This window comes from Simochromis diagramma, unplaced genomic scaffold, assembly GCF_900408965.1.
Source record: "Simochromis diagramma unplaced genomic scaffold, fSimDia1.1 OVJJ01000596.1, whole genome shotgun sequence".
NCBI lineage: Eukaryota > Metazoa > Chordata > Actinopteri > Cichliformes > Cichlidae > Simochromis > Simochromis diagramma.
In genome coordinates this window covers 17,391,127-17,410,241 of record NW_024387245.1, presented here as the reverse complement: position 1 = coordinate 17,410,241, position 19,115 = coordinate 17,391,127, and the positions used below count along the sequence as shown (strand labels likewise).

At 40.8% G+C, this 19,115-nt stretch overlaps 1 protein-coding gene across 1 annotated transcript; it reads right to left on the bottom strand.

The window, feature by feature from the left end:
- Window positions 1–16,140: 16,140 nt before the first annotated feature.
- Window positions 16,141–18,819, bottom strand: LOC120714088 (SH3 domain-containing protein C23A1.17-like). The gene is made up of 4 exons (XM_040000130.1): window positions 17,811–18,819; window positions 17,034–17,642; window positions 16,488–16,712; window positions 16,141–16,175 (listed from the first exon to the last, which is right to left on the bottom strand). The coding sequence occupies exons 1-4, from the start codon at window positions 18,817–18,819 to the stop codon at window positions 16,141–16,143; spliced, it is 1,878 nt and encodes a 625-aa protein (XP_039856064.1).
- Window positions 18,820–19,115: the final 296 nt, after the last annotated feature.

Here is a 19,115-nt window from a genome sequence, read left to right as displayed (position 1 = left end):
AAAGGCATGTGGTCCTAAACTTTTGATCAGCTGTAAAATAGCCAGTTTCAGTTAAAGTGTTGTTTTCAATAAATTGCAAGCTCAAAAATATTTTGTCTCTCTCCCATTTCTTCTTGCTGAATGTTGAAGCTCTACTTGGAACCTTGTTAAGAATTGGGACTGTATTTGTCTCTAATGTCTTACGGTATGTTTAGGAACTGACTCCTGCAATAGTCAATATAGTTACTGCTTCTGACATGGCAAGACAAGGACATTTGCTGATTTTAAGTGAAATAAGTGGGTGGTTTCTGAGTTAAACCTTCTCTACTTCGATTCAAGTTACTGAAATGATTACCAGTGAGAGTAACAAATACTGTTAGTTGACATATGACAGGAAGGTAAATATATTAGAGGCTTGCCTAGGAGTTTAGAATATCCATAACTAGGGCTGCCACAAACGATTATTTTGATAGTCGACTAGTCATCGATTATTTTTGCGATTAGTCGACTAATCAAATCATGCATCCATTGGACGTACAGCTTATTGCACCAGCATGCATCTGCTCTTATATAACTATCATTAGCTTACAGCTTTAAGTGTTTAAGGTATGTGCTAACTAAAAATAAAGACAAGATCACAGTCTATTAAATTTTAATGAAATTTGCAGATTGTTTCGGTGAAGTTTAATAAACTCCTTGCTATCTCAAATATAACGGGACACCAGAATATGTTCTCGAGCATCTCACACTTCTGATAATCAGCTGTCTGCTTGACGTTTATTCAGCTGTGTAAAAACTTTAACTTTAATCTCAGCCAAACCGATTTACTCAGGAACAAATAAAATACTAAAAAAAAGCCAAACAATAACATTGTTAAGTTATCTAAGTGACTTATGTATGTTTAACCTGAGTAGCGAAAGATGGGGGTGGGTTTGAAAACGATTTGCTGGGAGTCCGGTGTTCTCACGGGCTCTAGTGAGCCTTGCCCCCGGCTAGCTATCGAGCTAGTGGGTAACAGACGTCTCCGAAAACGGAGCGCTTTTGAAAATATGTGGTGTCTTGATAAATTGAGCAGATATTTGAGGTTTACACAGCTACATTCTCGCCTGAAAATATGTTAAACGTTTATTTTGTGACCCAGAAAGAATAATAAGAGTAATATTAAAACTAACTAGCTGCCACCATTGTTGGAAACTGAGCTGGGCTGCGCTATGAATTCTGGGACAGAGCTTCTTCTTCTTCTTTGGCGTTTAACGGCAGCTGGCATCCTTGTACATGCAGTGCTGCCATCTTCTGTTTCAGTCCGTTATTACACTCTTAAATTCTACTACTTATTCAAGCATCTTTTGTGATCTTACAAAGCTTCAAACGATGCATCGACTATTAAATCAGTCGTCGATGATTTTGATAGTCGATGTAATCGTGACTAGTCGACTAATCGTGGCAGCCCTATCCATAACCAACCTTCAGCGATTCCTGTATGGATGCCCCTTAAAAATGGTCTTGTCAAGTTGCTGAATAGATGGCGACAAAAAGATGCTCATTTATGTGTAAATTTGAAGTATAAAAGTGTATCCCTTCTAAGCATATTTTAAGGGTTTATTCCTGTTAACCTTGGATGGATCCATCACAGCTAAAGAAAAACAGACCAATCATTCTTTCAACATACTCACTTTCATAAACCAACAGAGACGTTTATAGGAAATTTCTCGAAAGTAATCATTGATGCCACAGTAACAAGGTGTATTGTATTTATTTTTCAACTGGTGAAAAGTTGAAAAGACAACTTTTCATCATTCACATTTTAACCAAATTGAGGTGGTGTGTTTTTGTGAACATCTTTTCAAAGCCTTAAAAAACACGTTTTGAATCTTTTACCTTTTACCCACATCTGTGGTCACAAATGATAAAATCTCTTTTAATAAGGTCTCTGGGTTGGGTAAGCTTAAATGTCAATTGTCTGTGTAGAAACTGACTTGTGAAAATGGAGTGACGTTGATCGAGCAAAAGCTGAAGGTGTTAAAAAAAAATTACGCTGGGACACTGTGATAAAAATCAGACCGTGCACCAGGTTTCCAGTGTTCTGAGCCCTCATCTGCAGCAAACTCTGCAGCTCCAGCACTTACTCTGAATTTCAAAAATAACATGTCCTTAATGACCTCACTCCCACACCATAGCCTGCCTTTCTTCTTCACTTTACATTTGAACTCTATTAGGCTAATATTTATGCCTGTTTAACATGAAAGCCTCTGCCACTCTCCAAAAGTGACATCAATTTTCTTTTTGTGCAAACTGAAATTTGGGCCAAGCTAGTAACTCAAGAAACCCATGTCTTGGATTCATGATTCACTCGGTCTATTCATTCATTTTGCATCTCCTCTCATAGACACATTCATCCAAGACTGTTTGCAAAGCTGTTTCATTGTGACAGTAATACCAATATGCCCCTTTGGCACTGTGTATAAACATTTTCATGTCAAATATGCCACTTTCCAGTTGTAATAAATAAGAGTGGCAGTAGGCAACAAAATTGACGTGGAACACATTTCTACTTTCAGTACAAATGTAGCACAAATCTATACACACACAAACAAACACTCATATAAGGCAACAGGAGTACTGTGCTACACAGCACCAACTAGGGAATCATTATGTAATATACCATATATCAAAGTCACCCCTTGAGCGACTTCAGGGATAATTGATACAACAAAGGATCACACTGCCTGAGCCATAGGAGTCACCCAGAGTAGCTCCTAAATCACTGCAAGTCAGCATGACACATTATGGCTACTTTTGCTTTGCTGTGTGCCATTTGATATAATTTAAAGGAGCGGCAGATTTACAAAGTTTCTCTGAAAATGTTTATTCACAGCTGGGGCTATATTTCTATTAGGCGCATATGTGTGTATCTGGAACAACAAAGCCATAAAATAATAATCTCACAGTATGATGACAGTTAAGAAGACATTACATAGTGCCTATTCAAGGAATTTTAAATACCCATACATAATAATATGTACTGCTCACACCGCAGAAAGTAGGATATAAATGTACTGGTGAAAACATGAGCAGTTATTTACCATAGAAAGTCACAAATTTTTCCAATATAACATGACATTCAGTACATGCTGAGCTGTGATAATTGGTGATAATTACACTCAATTTTATTTGACAGGAGACAATAGCCTGGACAGGAACAACGCAATGAATACTATTTCTTTTAAATCAGAAGACTGTGTTTCTATAAAATTATTAACTTAAAGCATTAACATTATTTAACAGATGAATAAGGTTTTTTATGCTTTCGTGTTTATATATTGTCATGGTCCTGGGTCGGTGACCCAGCGTTTTGAGTCTATTGTTATTATTTTCCAGTTTATTCTGATTTTGTATTTGTTCTTTGGGTTCGGTTTATATATATATTTATATATATATATATATATACATACATATATATATATAGTGTGTGTCTGCCTGTGTAACCTGGTGAAATTTCTGTGTCTCTGTCTCTGCTCAGCATTCTCCGTGACATTTTTGCTCTTCGTCCCGTGTTTGTATGGTTTCAAGTTTGTTCTTTAGTTGTTCCCAGTTTAGGTTTTGTTTTGGTTTTGCCCTCACTTTTGTTGTGTACACTGTCTGTAATAAAGCTCACTCGCATCACAGCCAGTGCCAGCATTTTGGGTCCTTATTCTCACTACACCACACGACTGCTGCCGCAGCCGTGACATATATGCTATTTGGAAAAAACAAAAACAAAAAAATTAAATAAATAAATAATCGATCATAATTAGGATTCACAAAGGAACTTCATACAAAAAATACATAAATACATTCATCCGTATCTTAAGCAAAATTTAAGAAAGACAGGAAAGCAAACAAAAAAAAATAGAAGAAAAAATGTTACGGCAACAAAGAGTTTTAAAGACGTCAACTAAATCAGTGCCCACTTATTTAGTACATCAGAAAGAATTTTATTGAAGAAATATTCTAACTGACCTCTAAAATACAAAAAGAAAAAAAATGTTTCTGGCATGTAGCTCTCATCATCCCTTCTAACAGGGTCCTTTTGCGTTTTTCAGTTCTGTATCTAAATCCTATGTACATTTTTTTCTCTCTCTTGACAAAATGTAGAAATTAAATTGTAGAAAAGAAAACACAGATTCTGTCATTAATAATGATTTGGTCGTTATCAAAGACAGCTACTTGTTTACATTGAAAGAACAGTCAACAGTTTTGGGGGGAAAAGTAGGTGTCTCTTAAATTTTCTAACCTTTATTTGCTTGTGCTGAGGACAAAAAAGGTGGTACACATTTTTGTTGTGACATGGGGCAGACATAATTATTTAATGTTTGACCCACTTCTTTTGCTTATTGTCATTATAATAATATTAGGCAATTCAGATTTAAATCAAAGACATCCTTGTTTGGTTAGTTGGTGAATCCATACAGACAGTAGATGCAGGATAGTTATCAGTCTCTGTGTTACCCAATAACAAACTGGCGGCCTGTCCAGGGTGCACCCCTTCTTCTTCCCCTATGACAGCTGTGATAGGCTCAAGCCCCACTGCTACCCTGAGTTGAATAAGGGAAAGAAAGTGGATGGATGAATGGTTTGGTCTACTTAAAATAAAAAGTTCATAATGTCAAGGAGCAATCTCAAGTCAAGCATTGCATGAATTTAATTTAGAGAGCTGAGATACAGACATCTTTTGCAGGCAGAAATCCTGTTGATTTTCCTGCAAGTTCAGAGGTAAGGATAAGAGTAACTGAACACAGCAAATTAAATATTTAAGGAATTCAAGAGAGGTTATAGAGCAAGGATGAGCAAGCGAAAAAGAAATTGCTTCCTGACATCTTTACCTCATGTGTTATGAAACTCTACCCAAGATCCTGGTTTAAAACAGATACATGATGCTTAATTATTATTGATAACACATATTAAGGTCCCTATGAAGGACACTAAAGGTAAAGTTCAGAACAACACACGGCACCTTATTCCAAAATGTTGACAGAAGCAGACAGATAACTGGAACACTGTCGAAATTCAAAACACCAGGTTGACCATACATGTTCAGAGGCCACTGAAGCCACCAAACCGATGCAGGCACACCAACCTGATTGTCAGAAATTACAAGAGAGAAGAAGTGCAGCTTTGCAAAACACGACTATCTGGTGAGTCAGGAAATAAACTTATTTATTTATTTATTCGCTCTGTCAAACTCTGACTTTGATGTGTCAGTCTGTCCTTGAGTGTTTACACTTAGAGCTACGCAATTATGAGTTAAGGTTTGTGCTTGTGATTAATGGAAGATTACCATCACAGTTTAAAGAAAACAACTTTAGAGGCTGTTAGAAAAAACAGATAAATCTCAGGTCATATCCTTTGTCCTTCCATCTATTCACTTCCTTTTTTTTTATCACTTTTTCTGGCTATACAGCAAGAACCTACTCCTTTCTGCAGTGAAAATAAAAAATGAAATGTATTTACTTATTCAGATAACTTATATTATTTTTTTAAGGCAAGATTAGTAGATCATTGCACTGGCTAAGCAGATGACAGGTCTTTTGGACTGCAATCAAAATAGTCATTAACCTCAATAAATGATCCTTTTTATGCAAGTCATACTGCCTCAGCACCTTCATTTAGAACGCAATTAAGTTTCTGACACCTGAATGGAGGACATTATAATGGCTAAGATGAGTTGACATTTTAAAGATATCACTACTTTGGGAAATGAAAGATATTCTCATGTTAAAAAAAGAGACAGGAAGTAAAAGCAAGAAAACTGATAAATAAAATATTCTTAAGTGTAATTACACCACCGCCTCATGACTGAGTGATATGCCACTCTTTTTGTCTGAGTGAAGCAACCATTTTCAGCCTGCTTTCACCTGGATATCTTATAATTATCAGTTGAAGTGGCTGGTTGTAAACACACTGCTTACTACACTATTTTGAGTGTCCTCTCTATATTCCTGTCTGTTCCAGCTCCACCATCTTCCCCTCCCGCTCTCTTTTAGACACTGCCTGCATTTTCTCAATAAATAATCTGCCTCCATTAGCCATGAATGAATAATGGCTATATTTAAGGGGCTATGGGAAAGCAACATCTTTTTTGTTCCACCTGTTAAAGGTTGAAACAGAAATATTTCTGTGGGAACTGTCAAGATGTAGCAAAACTCAAAATTAAGTTTAACATTCATTTGCCACTTTAAAGTGCTTTGAATCCAAGAACAGCAGTAGTTTCCAAGTCACAGTAATTTTTGCTTTTTTAGCTATTAGTCACAAGGATTTACTTGGTTTTCTTCATTTTATGTATCTATTCCATACAAAGAAGTCTTAGGGCCACATTAAGAAAAAAAAAGGTTTTGATCATTTTGAGAATAAAGCTGAAATTTCAAGATTAAAGTCTTGATTCTATTTTGAGAAAAAAGTCTAAATACAATTATGAGAAAAAAAGTCAAAATGTGGAGATTACAGTTGTTGTTTCAAGACAAACTGCAACAGTTGAGTTACCTCTGAGTTAGTGAAATTGCACTTCAGAATCGGCTTTAGTGACAAGGAGAGATATGATTTCTCTTTCAGCACATAAACACAATTGTGGTGACAAGTATAAGGAGTAAAGTGAAAATGGTGAAGGAAGCTACATCTAGTCAGATTGAAAAGCACACAAACTTGGAACAGGGGATTTGTGCAAAAGGAAATGGCTGGTAATGGACAGATACAAGGTTATCAATGGTTACACCCTAATGCAATAAAGAGGAGGAATGTTGTATCAGAAAACAGCTGATCAGTTTGTTTCACTCATCTAACTCATCTAAACAAGGCATTTTGTAGAATTTTGTAGAGACTATATATAAAGCAAATGTGACAATTTGTCTTGAATGAAATTCCACTGTGGGCACTGAGTCAGAACAGTGTGTGTGAAATACAACAACAACAACATCAACAAAAAAACAAACAACAAATGCTCAGCTTCACTTTAGTATTTTTTGTTTTGGTTTAATGGATATAGCTGAATTACTGCTTCATAAATACCCTCAAATAAATACTACTTTATATATTCTCTACCACGATATTTTGCTTTGTGTTTTTGTGGGGTTTTTTGTTTGTTTTTTCATTTCCCTTTTGTAGTTCCCCCATTAGGCCGGGCTTTTGTTTTTTATGTTCTAACCTCATAATAGTATTGATGACCTGCTAAAACCCTTTGTGATACTGTTGCCATATCAATAGACTCAGTATTGTGTGGGGTTAATGAGTACACATTCACTTTGACCCTTAAAGTGTTTAGCTTAAATACACAGATACAATACACACACTCATCACTCACATGAACACACAAATGCGGCAGCACTTTCATTGATGATAAGTGTGTGCCTAGGGTATTTTACAGCAGCACATCTATTAATCAGTATAAATACAAAAACCCAGATGAAAATAAAAGAAATATGCACAGCTTGAGTTTGACCAAAGGGCATCATGCTGAGTTATTCCCTAGAGTTTATTACTGTAGGAGCCATATTAATCAATACATAAACACAGTCGCCTGCTGGTGAAGGGGAATGAATCAAGACCATTAGGTGTTTATGTGTGCACATGGATTTGATGCATTGGTTTTATATTGAGGCTGCAATGTAATTTCTTTTAACAGTAATGAGTTACATTTGATAGTTTTACACATTTGTTACTGCAAGCTTAGCAGTTTTTTGTTACTGTGCTTAGCTCTCGTCTACGACTCAACCTCATCTAATTTAGATAGACAGTGGGGTGTAACACATAATGTTAATGTTTTTCATTTCATAATTATGATGAAAACAAGTTAATGACCGTGTAGACAAAAATACAGTGTATAAAAGGATTTGGTCTTTATTATTCAGATCCTATCCAGGAAAATTCTGTCAGAATGCAAGCATAGAAGCTACAACTTTAGTGTAACATTAGAAAAAATATTCCAGTATCACAGAAATTGACTTATCAATTAGTGCTTGTTGTACTTTATGTCAGGGGCTTTACTAAAAAACAAAGCAGCCAAGATTTCCCCCCAAATTAACAGTATGCTACTTGTAAACAGGATTCAATTTTTTTCCTTTTTTGACCAACTTTAAAGACAGTTTAATTTTATCAGTCTTGGCACTCTAGGAAATCTGAATTAAACACTAAACTGAGTGGGGGTAGAAATTAGTGTTACTGAGGCATTTATCTCCTGCTTGCTATTTTTAAATACACTGTGTGCATAGTGTATATATATTTGCATTTATAACAGATGCAAATATACACACTTGGTATCAAGTAAAACACTTTTTTTCCCGTTTGTCCAAACAAATGGATAAAAGAATCTTTTATTTGTCTACTTTAGAACAATTCAACTCTGACTGCTAAGAGGCATGTCATCCCCTCTTAACTTTGCAGTGTTACAAATTGTGAGTTATTCCCTCAAGCAAAGTCTGCAGGATTCTGGAGCTCTGGAAAGTTTTCAGAGAGTGCTCTAAAAGTCCATGGGAGCCCCAAGCTGTTTCAAGTTTTGCACAGGTATTCTTTTGGTTCATATCTCCAAGAATCCTGACCTGTGAAGTGGATATGTCAGTGATAAACTGACACTTAAGCTGTTACAGTTTTTCTCCATTGGTTTGGCTCATTTCTTGAAACAGAAATTACATTCTCAAAATAACATGGACAAACCTCCAAACCTCTTGGCAACTGTTCACAACAGAATGGCATTTCTCATTCATTTTATCAAATGGAAAATGCCTTAGTACATGTCTCAATTGTCTCAGTGCATCTTTGCAAATGATTTAGTACAAGTAGCCTACAGTTATACAGTTAGCCCACATTTAGCACATTTTCCAAATGAATAGATCTTGTAGATCTAAACTGATTAGTTGATTCTCAGTCTAATGATCATTCCCTCCAAAACATGTCAGCATGATTTCATTGTATAAGTACTCGCATGCACAACTGTCTGTCCAATTGTCAAAATTGGTCAAGAACATAATACCATGAATACCATACATGAATTTCTTTGAATATTTGATAAATTGATGACAGTCATTGACAGTCAGGTGAAACTAGACTAACGAAGGGGGAGTGTGACACACAGGTGTGTTCCATGATTGTGTGCTGCCAAACACAGATATATAGAGCTTGACCAGAGCCAGTCCGATCTCTGAACATGGATAGACAAGGCCAAGCAAACGGACAAGGGGAAGTTCTTCCTCAAGGAAGAGGAGGAAGAAGGAGAAGGAGAAGAAGAGGAAGAAGAGGAGGACTGAGAATGCGTGGTGGAGGAATAGGGGGAAGAGGCCGAGGAGCGTGAAGACACTGTGCTGTCCCGAATGAAATTCGGGCCACAGTTATAGACCATGTCTTAAACCATGGCCTCACAATGGCAGAGGCAGGTCGTCGAGTGCAGCCTGTGCCTCGCTCTACAGTCTCCTCCATCATCCAAACCTTTCGCAGGGAAAACAGGTATGTACTCTATGTAATCTATGATGGAATTATGTTGTATAAGACAGGGCACTGTGCGTGAGGCAAAAAATGTGTAACTTACTGTAGATATTTTGTGTGCATCTGCCTACAGTAGTAGGTCTATACTAGCAGGTGGAGAGGACTAGTGGAATGTTTTGATACTAAATATGACAAGAAATATATTGAACAAACTACTGTAAACTATGGAATTACATAATTTATACAGTTTAGAGTAGTATTCCAGTCACTGTGCAAAGTTGCATTAGGATTGTGGTGAAGTTACTGTGAGTAAAACAATAATACAATTACACTGGTAACTTACTGTATTCTGTTCTTTGTGTAGGATTGGACGACAACCTCACGTGGGTAGCAGAGGAAAACTGCTCAATGAACAACAGGAAAGAGATTTGTAACATGGTGATGGCAAATAATGCCATCACATTGAGACAGATCCGTGATGCCATCCTTCAGGACAATCATATCCCAGAATATAAACACAATAAGCATCTCCACAATAGACCGGGCTTTGAAGAAGCATCAGATGACAATGAAACAAATCTACAGGGTACCATTTGAGAGGAACTCTGACCGAGTGAAGGAGCTGCGGTACCAGTATGTAAATGTAAGTCAGTTACTGGTTGTCTCTCATTATAACCTTACCTGTAATCACAGTAAGCAGTAGTTCACTTATTTGGTTTCAATACCTCCTTTACCTGATTTCAGAATCAGTATTTGCTTCATCTGACTTCAACAATTTCAACAGAAACCTGCAGTTTACTGTATGATACAATTCTCATTATAATCCTTATTTTGTTGTCTCCCAATCAAATCTATCTAATATTGTAGGTTTTACTGTAACATCTCAGTAAGTCATCAATATTTCCCACTCCCCTTTCTATCAAATACCCCTGCAGCAGTGTTGGTCAAGTTACTTGAAAAAAGTAATCAGTAACCAATTACTGATTACTTCCCCAAAAAAGTAATCCCGTTACTTTACTGATTACTTATTTTCAAAAGTAATTAATTACTTAGTTACTTAGTTACTTTTTAAAAACACGATTTACAACCTGAATAGGTGATAAAGCGATAGATCTTTCAGCCCAATTCTACTTTTTCTGCATAATCCATCATACAAAATGTAATCAAATGGAAAAGTCTCTTTTTTTAACTTGTTTTATCAGTTTTAATCTTTTAACTTTATGCATCAAGTAAAAATTAAACTATAAGCAACATTCTCTGACTTGAATAAATTAGTTTAACATTTAAAATTATTTTCTACACATTCCAGCACATAAAATAAAATATTTTTTGTGTTTACACTCAGTCTTTCAAATAGATGCAAGTAAAACACAGCAGAAAATAAAGTCAAAGACTCAGCGGTCCTGTTGCTCTATTTTCACCTGTAAAGCAGGACTGCGGTAGGCGGAGGTTTACCCTGGTGCAGGTGTGCCGCAGCGGTCAGTTGAAGAATCCGCGAGTTTCTCTGTGAGTTTCCCATTACGTCGTAGCGCACTCAGTGCTTGTTTAGGGGTTTTTTTTCGCTGTAAAAAGAAGTTTTCTTCCCACGCACGATGGACGCTAATGTTTTTGTCACTTTTTATGGAATCAAACTCAAAGTAAGGTCAGTACTTCCACACTTTAAACGCTGCACGCTCATACTCTCTCCCACAATCGATATGTGATCCATTGTTGATCTGCACACAGCTGTTGTCACGAACGGCGCACTCGCTTACGTCACTGTCGTGAGACATTCTCGCAAAAAATCACGGTTTTAGTAACGCAGTAACGCAGCGTTCCTACGGGAAAGTAACGGTAATCTAATTACCGTTTTTGCAATAGTAATCCCTTACTTTACTCGTTACTTGAAAAAAGTAATCAGATTACAGTAACGCATTACAAGTAACGCGTTACTGCCCATCTCTGCCCTGCAGTACTTCCTTATAGGCCTATCACTAGTTTAGAACCACTGGAGTAGTGGCCTGACCTGTGGGGGAGAACATGTAATTGTCTAACTGTAGTATATGACTCTTCTGTATGACTGATTTTATGTTCTTTACTCTATTTTAGAGAATAATGGCATTGGAAGGACATGAGACCCCTCACATCCTGGTGTTCGTGGATGAAGCTGGCTTCAACCTGGCCAAGGGCCGAAGACATGGCCGTAATATTATTGGCCACCGGGCCACAGTGGATGTCCCAGGTCAGCGAGGGGGCAATATAACTATGTGTGCTGCCATTTCTGAAAATGGTGTGGCCACTCACATCCCCAGTCTTGGCCCATACAACACACACAAGCTCCTCATCTTCTTGGATCGCCTTTATACCGATTTTATCCCTGAAAATGAGAGAGATCTCATAGGGCCTCACCTACCCATTTATGTAATTGTGTGGGACAATGTCAATTTCCACCATAGCCCACTCATTAGGGGCTGGTTTGCAACGCATCCAAGGATGGTCATGGGGTTCCTACCACCTTACTCTCCTTTCCTCAATCCGATAGAGGAGTTTTTCCTCTGCTTGGAGGTGGAGAGTGTATCAGCATCATGCTCAGGATCAGCCGTCCCTGCTCATACAGTACTCATACAATGCCAAAGGGACGATGCATTTTGGAGGCACTGACTATTCAGATTAGAAAGAAATGTAGTTTTGACACATGAGTGAACAGTTTTGGAAGAGATATGAGCTTTTGCAGGTGAGCTATAGTGTTGTGCTAAACTGTAAGAGTGTTTTGCCAAATGATCTTAGAGTTTTGAGAATGTAATTTCTGTTTCAAGAAATGAGCCAAACTAATGGAGAAAAACTGTAACATGTATAGCCAACAGTGAAAGAACTAACATCTATATATATATATATTTTTTTTTTTTACAGTCTTACATGATTTTCAGGTCTTATTTAGAGCTGTCATGCTTCACACATGTAACTTGTTTTTTCACCTTTTTTTTTTTTTCCCCCTGGCTTTTATCTCACTCATCAGTGTACTTTCTTACCTGTCTAATGGCATTTTTACAGAGATAGATGTAAACGTTGGGAACCCAAAAGTCAACATGGTTAGCGTGATAAAAGTGAGACGGTTTGGTTATGAGGGGGAGGGAAAATAGACGGGGGGGGGGGTGCAGAACAAGGGATGGGAAAATTGAACTGAGACAAGGCAGTGAATCACCAGAGGAGGGAGATGCAGGGCGTGTTAGACAAGTGAGGAAACGAAGGGCATGAGGAATTTAAAATTACGAAAAAGAAAACTAAGGGCTAAGAGTGAGGATAGATTTGAAAAGTGCAGACATAGAAGGAGACGAAGTAATGTGATGGAAGAATTAAATCCGTCTCACTCTTCATTTGCCCCCTTTAACCTGGGAACAGAGTGTTTCACCTGTGTGTATACGTGGGAGCGAGTGTGTGTCAAAGTGTTTGAAAGAAACTAAGCTTCTAACAGAATGTAGTCTCAGTCTTAATCCTTTTGTGTCTCCACACCTTATAATCAACCCATGCCCCCCTTTTCACTTTCCCCTTTTTTTTGTGCTGCACTGGCCAGTGAACAACCCTGCTGCTAAGTGTTTCAGTATCAATAAAAATGAGTGAGAAAGAGGGAGAGGAAAATTAAGGGAGAGAAAGAAATATAACTCGTAAATCCCCCTGGCCTAGGGGAGTACAGCACAGCATTAGGTACTCCAGGGGCTGCACAGTCATGCACATACTACATAAGAAGCCCTCTAGGCCTGTTTAAAGTGCGTGTCAGGTATACTTCATCAATACAAATAACTGTTGTAAAGCGTCTCAAAATACAAATGAGAATTGCTTTGGAATGAACGAGATTAACGAGAGAAATGTCACAAGGAGCACAAAAAGGAGAAAGGGAATAAGAACTAAATTGCAGCCGTTGGCAGGTGTTGTAGTCAGGGCGGCACCAAGTGGTCAGCCATTGATAATGGCTGTAAGATAACAACGTTTTTAAAACTACCCTTTGATGATTTATTGCAACTTAAAAACAACTAGCAGCATACTGTGGGTTTTAAAAAACTGGGCAAAATGTTTTTAGCAAGGTATGGATCATGTGAAGCTCTTGATGGGTGCAAAACAAGGAAAACAGAAAAACGACATTCAGTAGTTATCTTCCACTGTGTTACTGGATGAGACACATGGATTGTGGGCTAGTTTAATTTAATGGTGTCTGTCTTCAGGGCAGAGAGTGAGGAAACACAGGCTTGTCATTCGGGGTGTGATATTTATTAATTAGAACTGCTCCACTAGTGTCACCCGTCCTACTGAGAATTGTTCTCAGACTCAGAATAAAGGTGTTTTGTGAATCTTGAGATTTTATTTATTAAAGAATAGGCCAATTTATGTTTATACTGGGAACTTTATTGTCGTTAAAGAAATATCTAATCAGCCAATCACTTGGCAGCAACTCAAGCCACTGAGACAAACCACGCGTGAGAATGGGGAAGAAGGTGGTTTAATTCATTTTGAACATGGCTTGGTTGTTTGTGTCAGACAGACTAGTCTGAGTATTTCAGAAGCTGCTGATCTACTGGGATTTCTTTCTGCACAACCATCTCTAGGGTTCACAGAGAATGGCCCAAAAAAGAGAAAATATCCAGTAAGAGGCAGTTCTCTTGGTGAAATACACTATAATGCCACATGAAGTTTGGAGGTCTGCTTTTACCCCCATGTAGTGGGCAAAATAAATATTGAACATGTTACCACTTTTTTAAAGTAAATATATTTCTATAGGTGCCTGTAACAAACCCACAGCAGACCCGAGTGCACATTCATGCTTTGCAGCATTCTTTATTTAAACACAAACACACACACAGCGCTGCAGCTCTCTCCTGCTGCCAGCTCAACATTACCAACCCCCACACCACAGGACCCAGTGCAATATTTAAGTCGGCGGGGGTGATTGCGGATGCCGTGCAGGTGCGTCCGCCTTCCTTGCACGGCACCACAAGCCACGCCCCGCCACAGTGCCATTGACATGGAATTTTCACCAGATGCATATAAGAACCCATCCAATCCGCACAAGCAAAGAAATCAAACCATAGATGCCCATAAATTATCTGGGTGAGCTTAAGTCATAATTTTATACAAATAGAGTTGATTACATTTACTTCTGTTGTTTGTATGTAAGTATTTTCTAACGACTACAACTTAATTTTGGACCTGAAGGAGCATTTAGGAGTCTATGATGGTGAAACCCTCGGTTGAGACTAAATTTTTAATGTGGTGTTCGTGCATATACCAGAGGAATCTATGCGCTGTGGCTGTATATGTGTGCGGGTAGATTAAATGTTTAATGTGCAGCCAATACTCTTCATTTATTAATCAGCAAATAAGATAACTTTGCCTTCCATTTCACTGGTACTTATATTTCTTTGCCATTACACCACAGACATACTTATACATACCGACACACAGTACAGCAAGCCACCCACAAACACACACATTTATTAAGTACTGAGCAGAAGTCTTGAACTAACACTCATTTATTTATATTTCACTTTCAAGGAGCGTCTTCATTTTTTAAGTGGTCTTAACTAATAGTTCCAGGCTTTCTGAAGATTTGATTTGGACATCAACTTCTTTTTTTATCCATTTCCCAATCCGTATACCTGGCCATTTTCAAGTGAATTATTTTGTGTGTTTGTAAAGCCACTTAACACTGACCTTTGAATCATTTAAATATAAAAATGCGACCTAACATAACAGACAACATAGCAAAGAAACAATTTCCAATTGTATCTTTGGGCATTTTGTTACTAGCAGGCTATTAATTCAGGTTAATTCAATTTTATTTATACAGCACCAAATCACAACAACAGTCACCTCAAGGTGCTTTATATTGTAAGGTAGACGTTACAATAATACATATAGAGAAAATCATATGACCCCCTATGAGCAAGCACTTTGGCGACAGTGGGAAGGAAAAACTCCCTTTGAACAGGAAGAAACCTCCGGCAGAACCAGGCTCAGGGAGGGGCGGCCATCTGCTGCGACCGGTTGGGGTGAGAGAAGGAAGACAGGATAAAGACATGCTGTGGAAGAGAGCCAGAGATTAATAACAGGTATGATTCAGTGAAAAAAAGGATGCTATTACAAGAACAAATAATCTGTTCTTACTGAATCTATGAAAAATGCCATCGCTAACACAGTTTGACAGACATAAAATTTGACAACTCGCTCTTCAACTATTTTCAAAAGCCTAAACAGAAATGATCACTGGAAACAAATGGCTGTAAAGATCTCCTTAAAAAAGAAACCGGGGGAAAAAAGCACAATTACGGTGTACGTTTTAGGACATCGTCAGGTCTCAGGAAAAAAGTTGTCAGGTCTCAGGTCTCAGACAAAAAATGTCAGGTATCAGGAAAAAAGACAACAGGTATCAGGCAAAAAAAAAAAAAAATGTCAGGTCTCAGTCTCAGACAAAAAAATGTCAGGTCTCAGTTCTCAGTTCTCGTTTTTTGTCTGATACCTGACGACTTTTTTCCTGAGACCTGACGATGTCCTAAATTTGTATACCGTACACAAGGTATCCCAAATTAGATGAGAACTGGACTGATAATAGTGGAAACAGTACTTATGGAGTGATGAATCCAAATTTGACATTTTTGGCTCAAATTGTCATCACTGTTTACAGAAAAGGTCAGGAGAAAGGTACAGCAGTGATTGTCTACAGTCATCTAATAAAACACCAGAGACTCATGGTTTGATGTTGCATTTCAGCAAGTGCTGCTCTAAACAAAACCACAAAAAACAAAGAAACGAGAACACACAGAACAAACACAAAACAAAACCAGAACAACCCACCCAGGGCGGGCGGAGGGGGACCAGGACGGAGGGCCGGAAACAAAACCAAAAACAAAACACCAGAAGCGCACAGGCCAAAAACAACAAGGGCACAAAAGACCGAGACCCAGCTTCAGGAGGGCGGCCACGAACCCGACAGAACAGGAGCGAAAGGCGAAGCGGTTCAGGCGGCTGCCCCGGAGGTCGACAGCAAAACAAAATAGAGTCCAAAAGTTCGGGAGGTCGACCAGGAGGCCAACGGTCCAGCAGGCCATAGCCCACGAGCTCAGGGGGCCGACCCGAAGGTCGAGAGCACAGCAGGTCACAGGTCAAAGATTCAGGGGGCCGACCCCGACGGCAATGAAGTCCAGCAGACGGCCCGGAAAGCGGCCGGCGATCCCGAGGGGCAAAACGAGGCTCGGGCGACAGCAACACAACCGCAGAACCAGGCGAGGCCGACACAGAAACAGGAGTCGAGGCCGGAACTGACGACAGCGAAACAGGAGTCGAGGCCGAAGCCGGACCAGGCGAAACACAGGCCGAAGCCGGACCAGGCGAAACACAGGCCGAAGCCGAAGCAGACGAACCAGAAGCAGAAGCTGAAGCAGGAGCAGGACCAGGCGAAGCAGGAGCTGAGGCTGAAGCTGGACCAGGCGACGGCGAAGCAGGAGCTGAGGCTGAAGCTGAAGCTGGACCAGGTGACGGCGAAGCAGGAGCTGAGGCTGAAGCTGGACCAGGCGAAACAGAGACAGAAGCCGAGGCTGAGGCTGGACCAGGCGAAACAGAAGCTGAGGCTGAGGCTGGACCAGGCGAAGCACAGGCTGTAGCTGGACCAGGCAAAGCAGGAGCTGAGGCTGAGGCTGGACCAGGCGACGGCGAAGCAGGAGCTGAGGCTGAAGCTGGACCAGGCGAAACGGAAGCAGAAGCCGAGGCTGAGGCTGAACCAGGCGAAGCAGGAGCTGAGGCTGGAACTGAACCAGGCGAAGCACAGGCTGTAGCTGGACCAGACGAAGCAGAAGCTGAGGCTGAAGCTGGAACAGGCGAAGCAGAAGCTGAGGCTGAGGCTGGACCAGGCGAAGCACAGGCTGTAGCTGGACCAGGCAAAGCAGAAGCTGAGGCTGAAGCTGGAACAGGCGAAGCAGAACCAGGTAACAGCGAGGCAGGCGCAGGTGGTGGCTGGATGGGCTCCTCGGGCCCCCCAGCTGACGCGGCAGGAGGCTGTGTAAGTTGCAACAACACACAGTCTATAGTGGGTGAAATGAGTTTGTATGAGTTCTTAGACTGAGGTGTGGCAGAACCAGGCGAGGCGTCGTCCTCAGGCTGAGGCGCAGAAGCAGCAGGCGGTGGTCCTGCAGGCGGCGGCACGGGAGCCACAGGTGGTAAAGCAGAAGGTGGCCGGACGGGCTCCTCAGGCCCTCCAGCTGACGTGGCGTGAGGCTGAACGGGCTCCTCGGGCCCTTCAGCAGACGAGGCGTGAAGCTGGACGGGCTCCTCGGGCCCTCCAGCTGACGAGGCGTGAGGCTGGACGGGCTCCTCGGGCCCTCCAGCTGATGAAACATGAAGCTGGCTGGGTTCGCCCGAACCTCCAGCAGACGAAACATGAAGCTGGCTGGGTTCTCCCGAACCTCCAGCAGATGAAACATGAAGCTGGCTGGGTTCTCCCGAACCTCCAGCAAATGAGACGTGAGGCCGGACGGGCTCCCCGGGCCCTCCAGCTGACACTGAAATAGGCTGCACAAGCTGCACCTCCGTCTCCAGCTCCAAACCGGCCTGGATAGCAGTCCCACAGCAGCTTAGCTGAGCCTGATGGCTAGCATTTCCAGTGAAAACAGTCTCATCATAGCCGGGCTCATGACCCGGAAAGGCAGTGTCCGTTCCAATAATCTCCGGAGAAAAAACACGAGGAGCCAAGATATAGTCACTCACTTGTGTTCGTGGTGTGGAGCGTCGATGGCGCGCACGCCGCTTTTTCTTGAGAGTGGAAGACGGCGGTGCAATAGGTGGAAGTCCCTGGTAACTCCGAGGTCCCCCGAGAGCCAGCCGAGTACCCCGGAAAGAGGGCTCGTGCTCCGGAATGAGCCATGGCTTCCACCGGAGCTCCTCCTCCAATAGAGCGCAGAATATCGACTGTCGCTCGTCGTGGTCCAAATCAATGGTGTCCAGCGCTTCCTCACGCTGGACCGTGGCAGGAGTATGGTGAGACTGTGATGAGGGCGTGGAAACTGGTGAGCTGAGAGGTGGTGACGCTGCGGCGAATCTCAGCGAACCGACACGAACACACTCAGGTTCCGGAGGCAGCAATGAAGATGACTGATCATGGGGTTGTTGTGACTGGTAGGTGCTGGAAGCCATTTCCTGACTCGACAGTTCCTGGGCCTGCAGCATCAATTTTACCCTTGTAAAAGCATCCACTATAGCAGGTGATCCCGGGAGCTGAAGGAGGCGGGGATCCCTCTCCATAATAGCTTCAGCAACGTTGACCATCACAAGCTTGCTCTTCAAATCGGGCGCTGTAAAGATGCGGTCGAGGATCGCTTGGATCCGAGCCGTCTCCTCCAGACACTCGGTGAGAGCTGAATCCGCTGGGTCCATGACGGATCAGTTCGTTCTGTCACGGCGGGGTGCGCCGATGTGAATGGAAACAGGACCCAAAAGCAGATGATGACGAGTAGTGTAAGTTTGAACAGAAAAGTGATCCTTTATTAGATGACGGCAGGAGTAAACCAGGAAACCAAAGTAAACTGACAAGACACTAAGAAACAAAATACTAAACGGTACTGAGACCAAAACCTAAACTATGACTGTGGTGGAAAATAACAAGCAAAGACCATGACTAAGACTAATAATACATAACAGACGAAAACCGTAACTAAGACTGAGGTCAAATA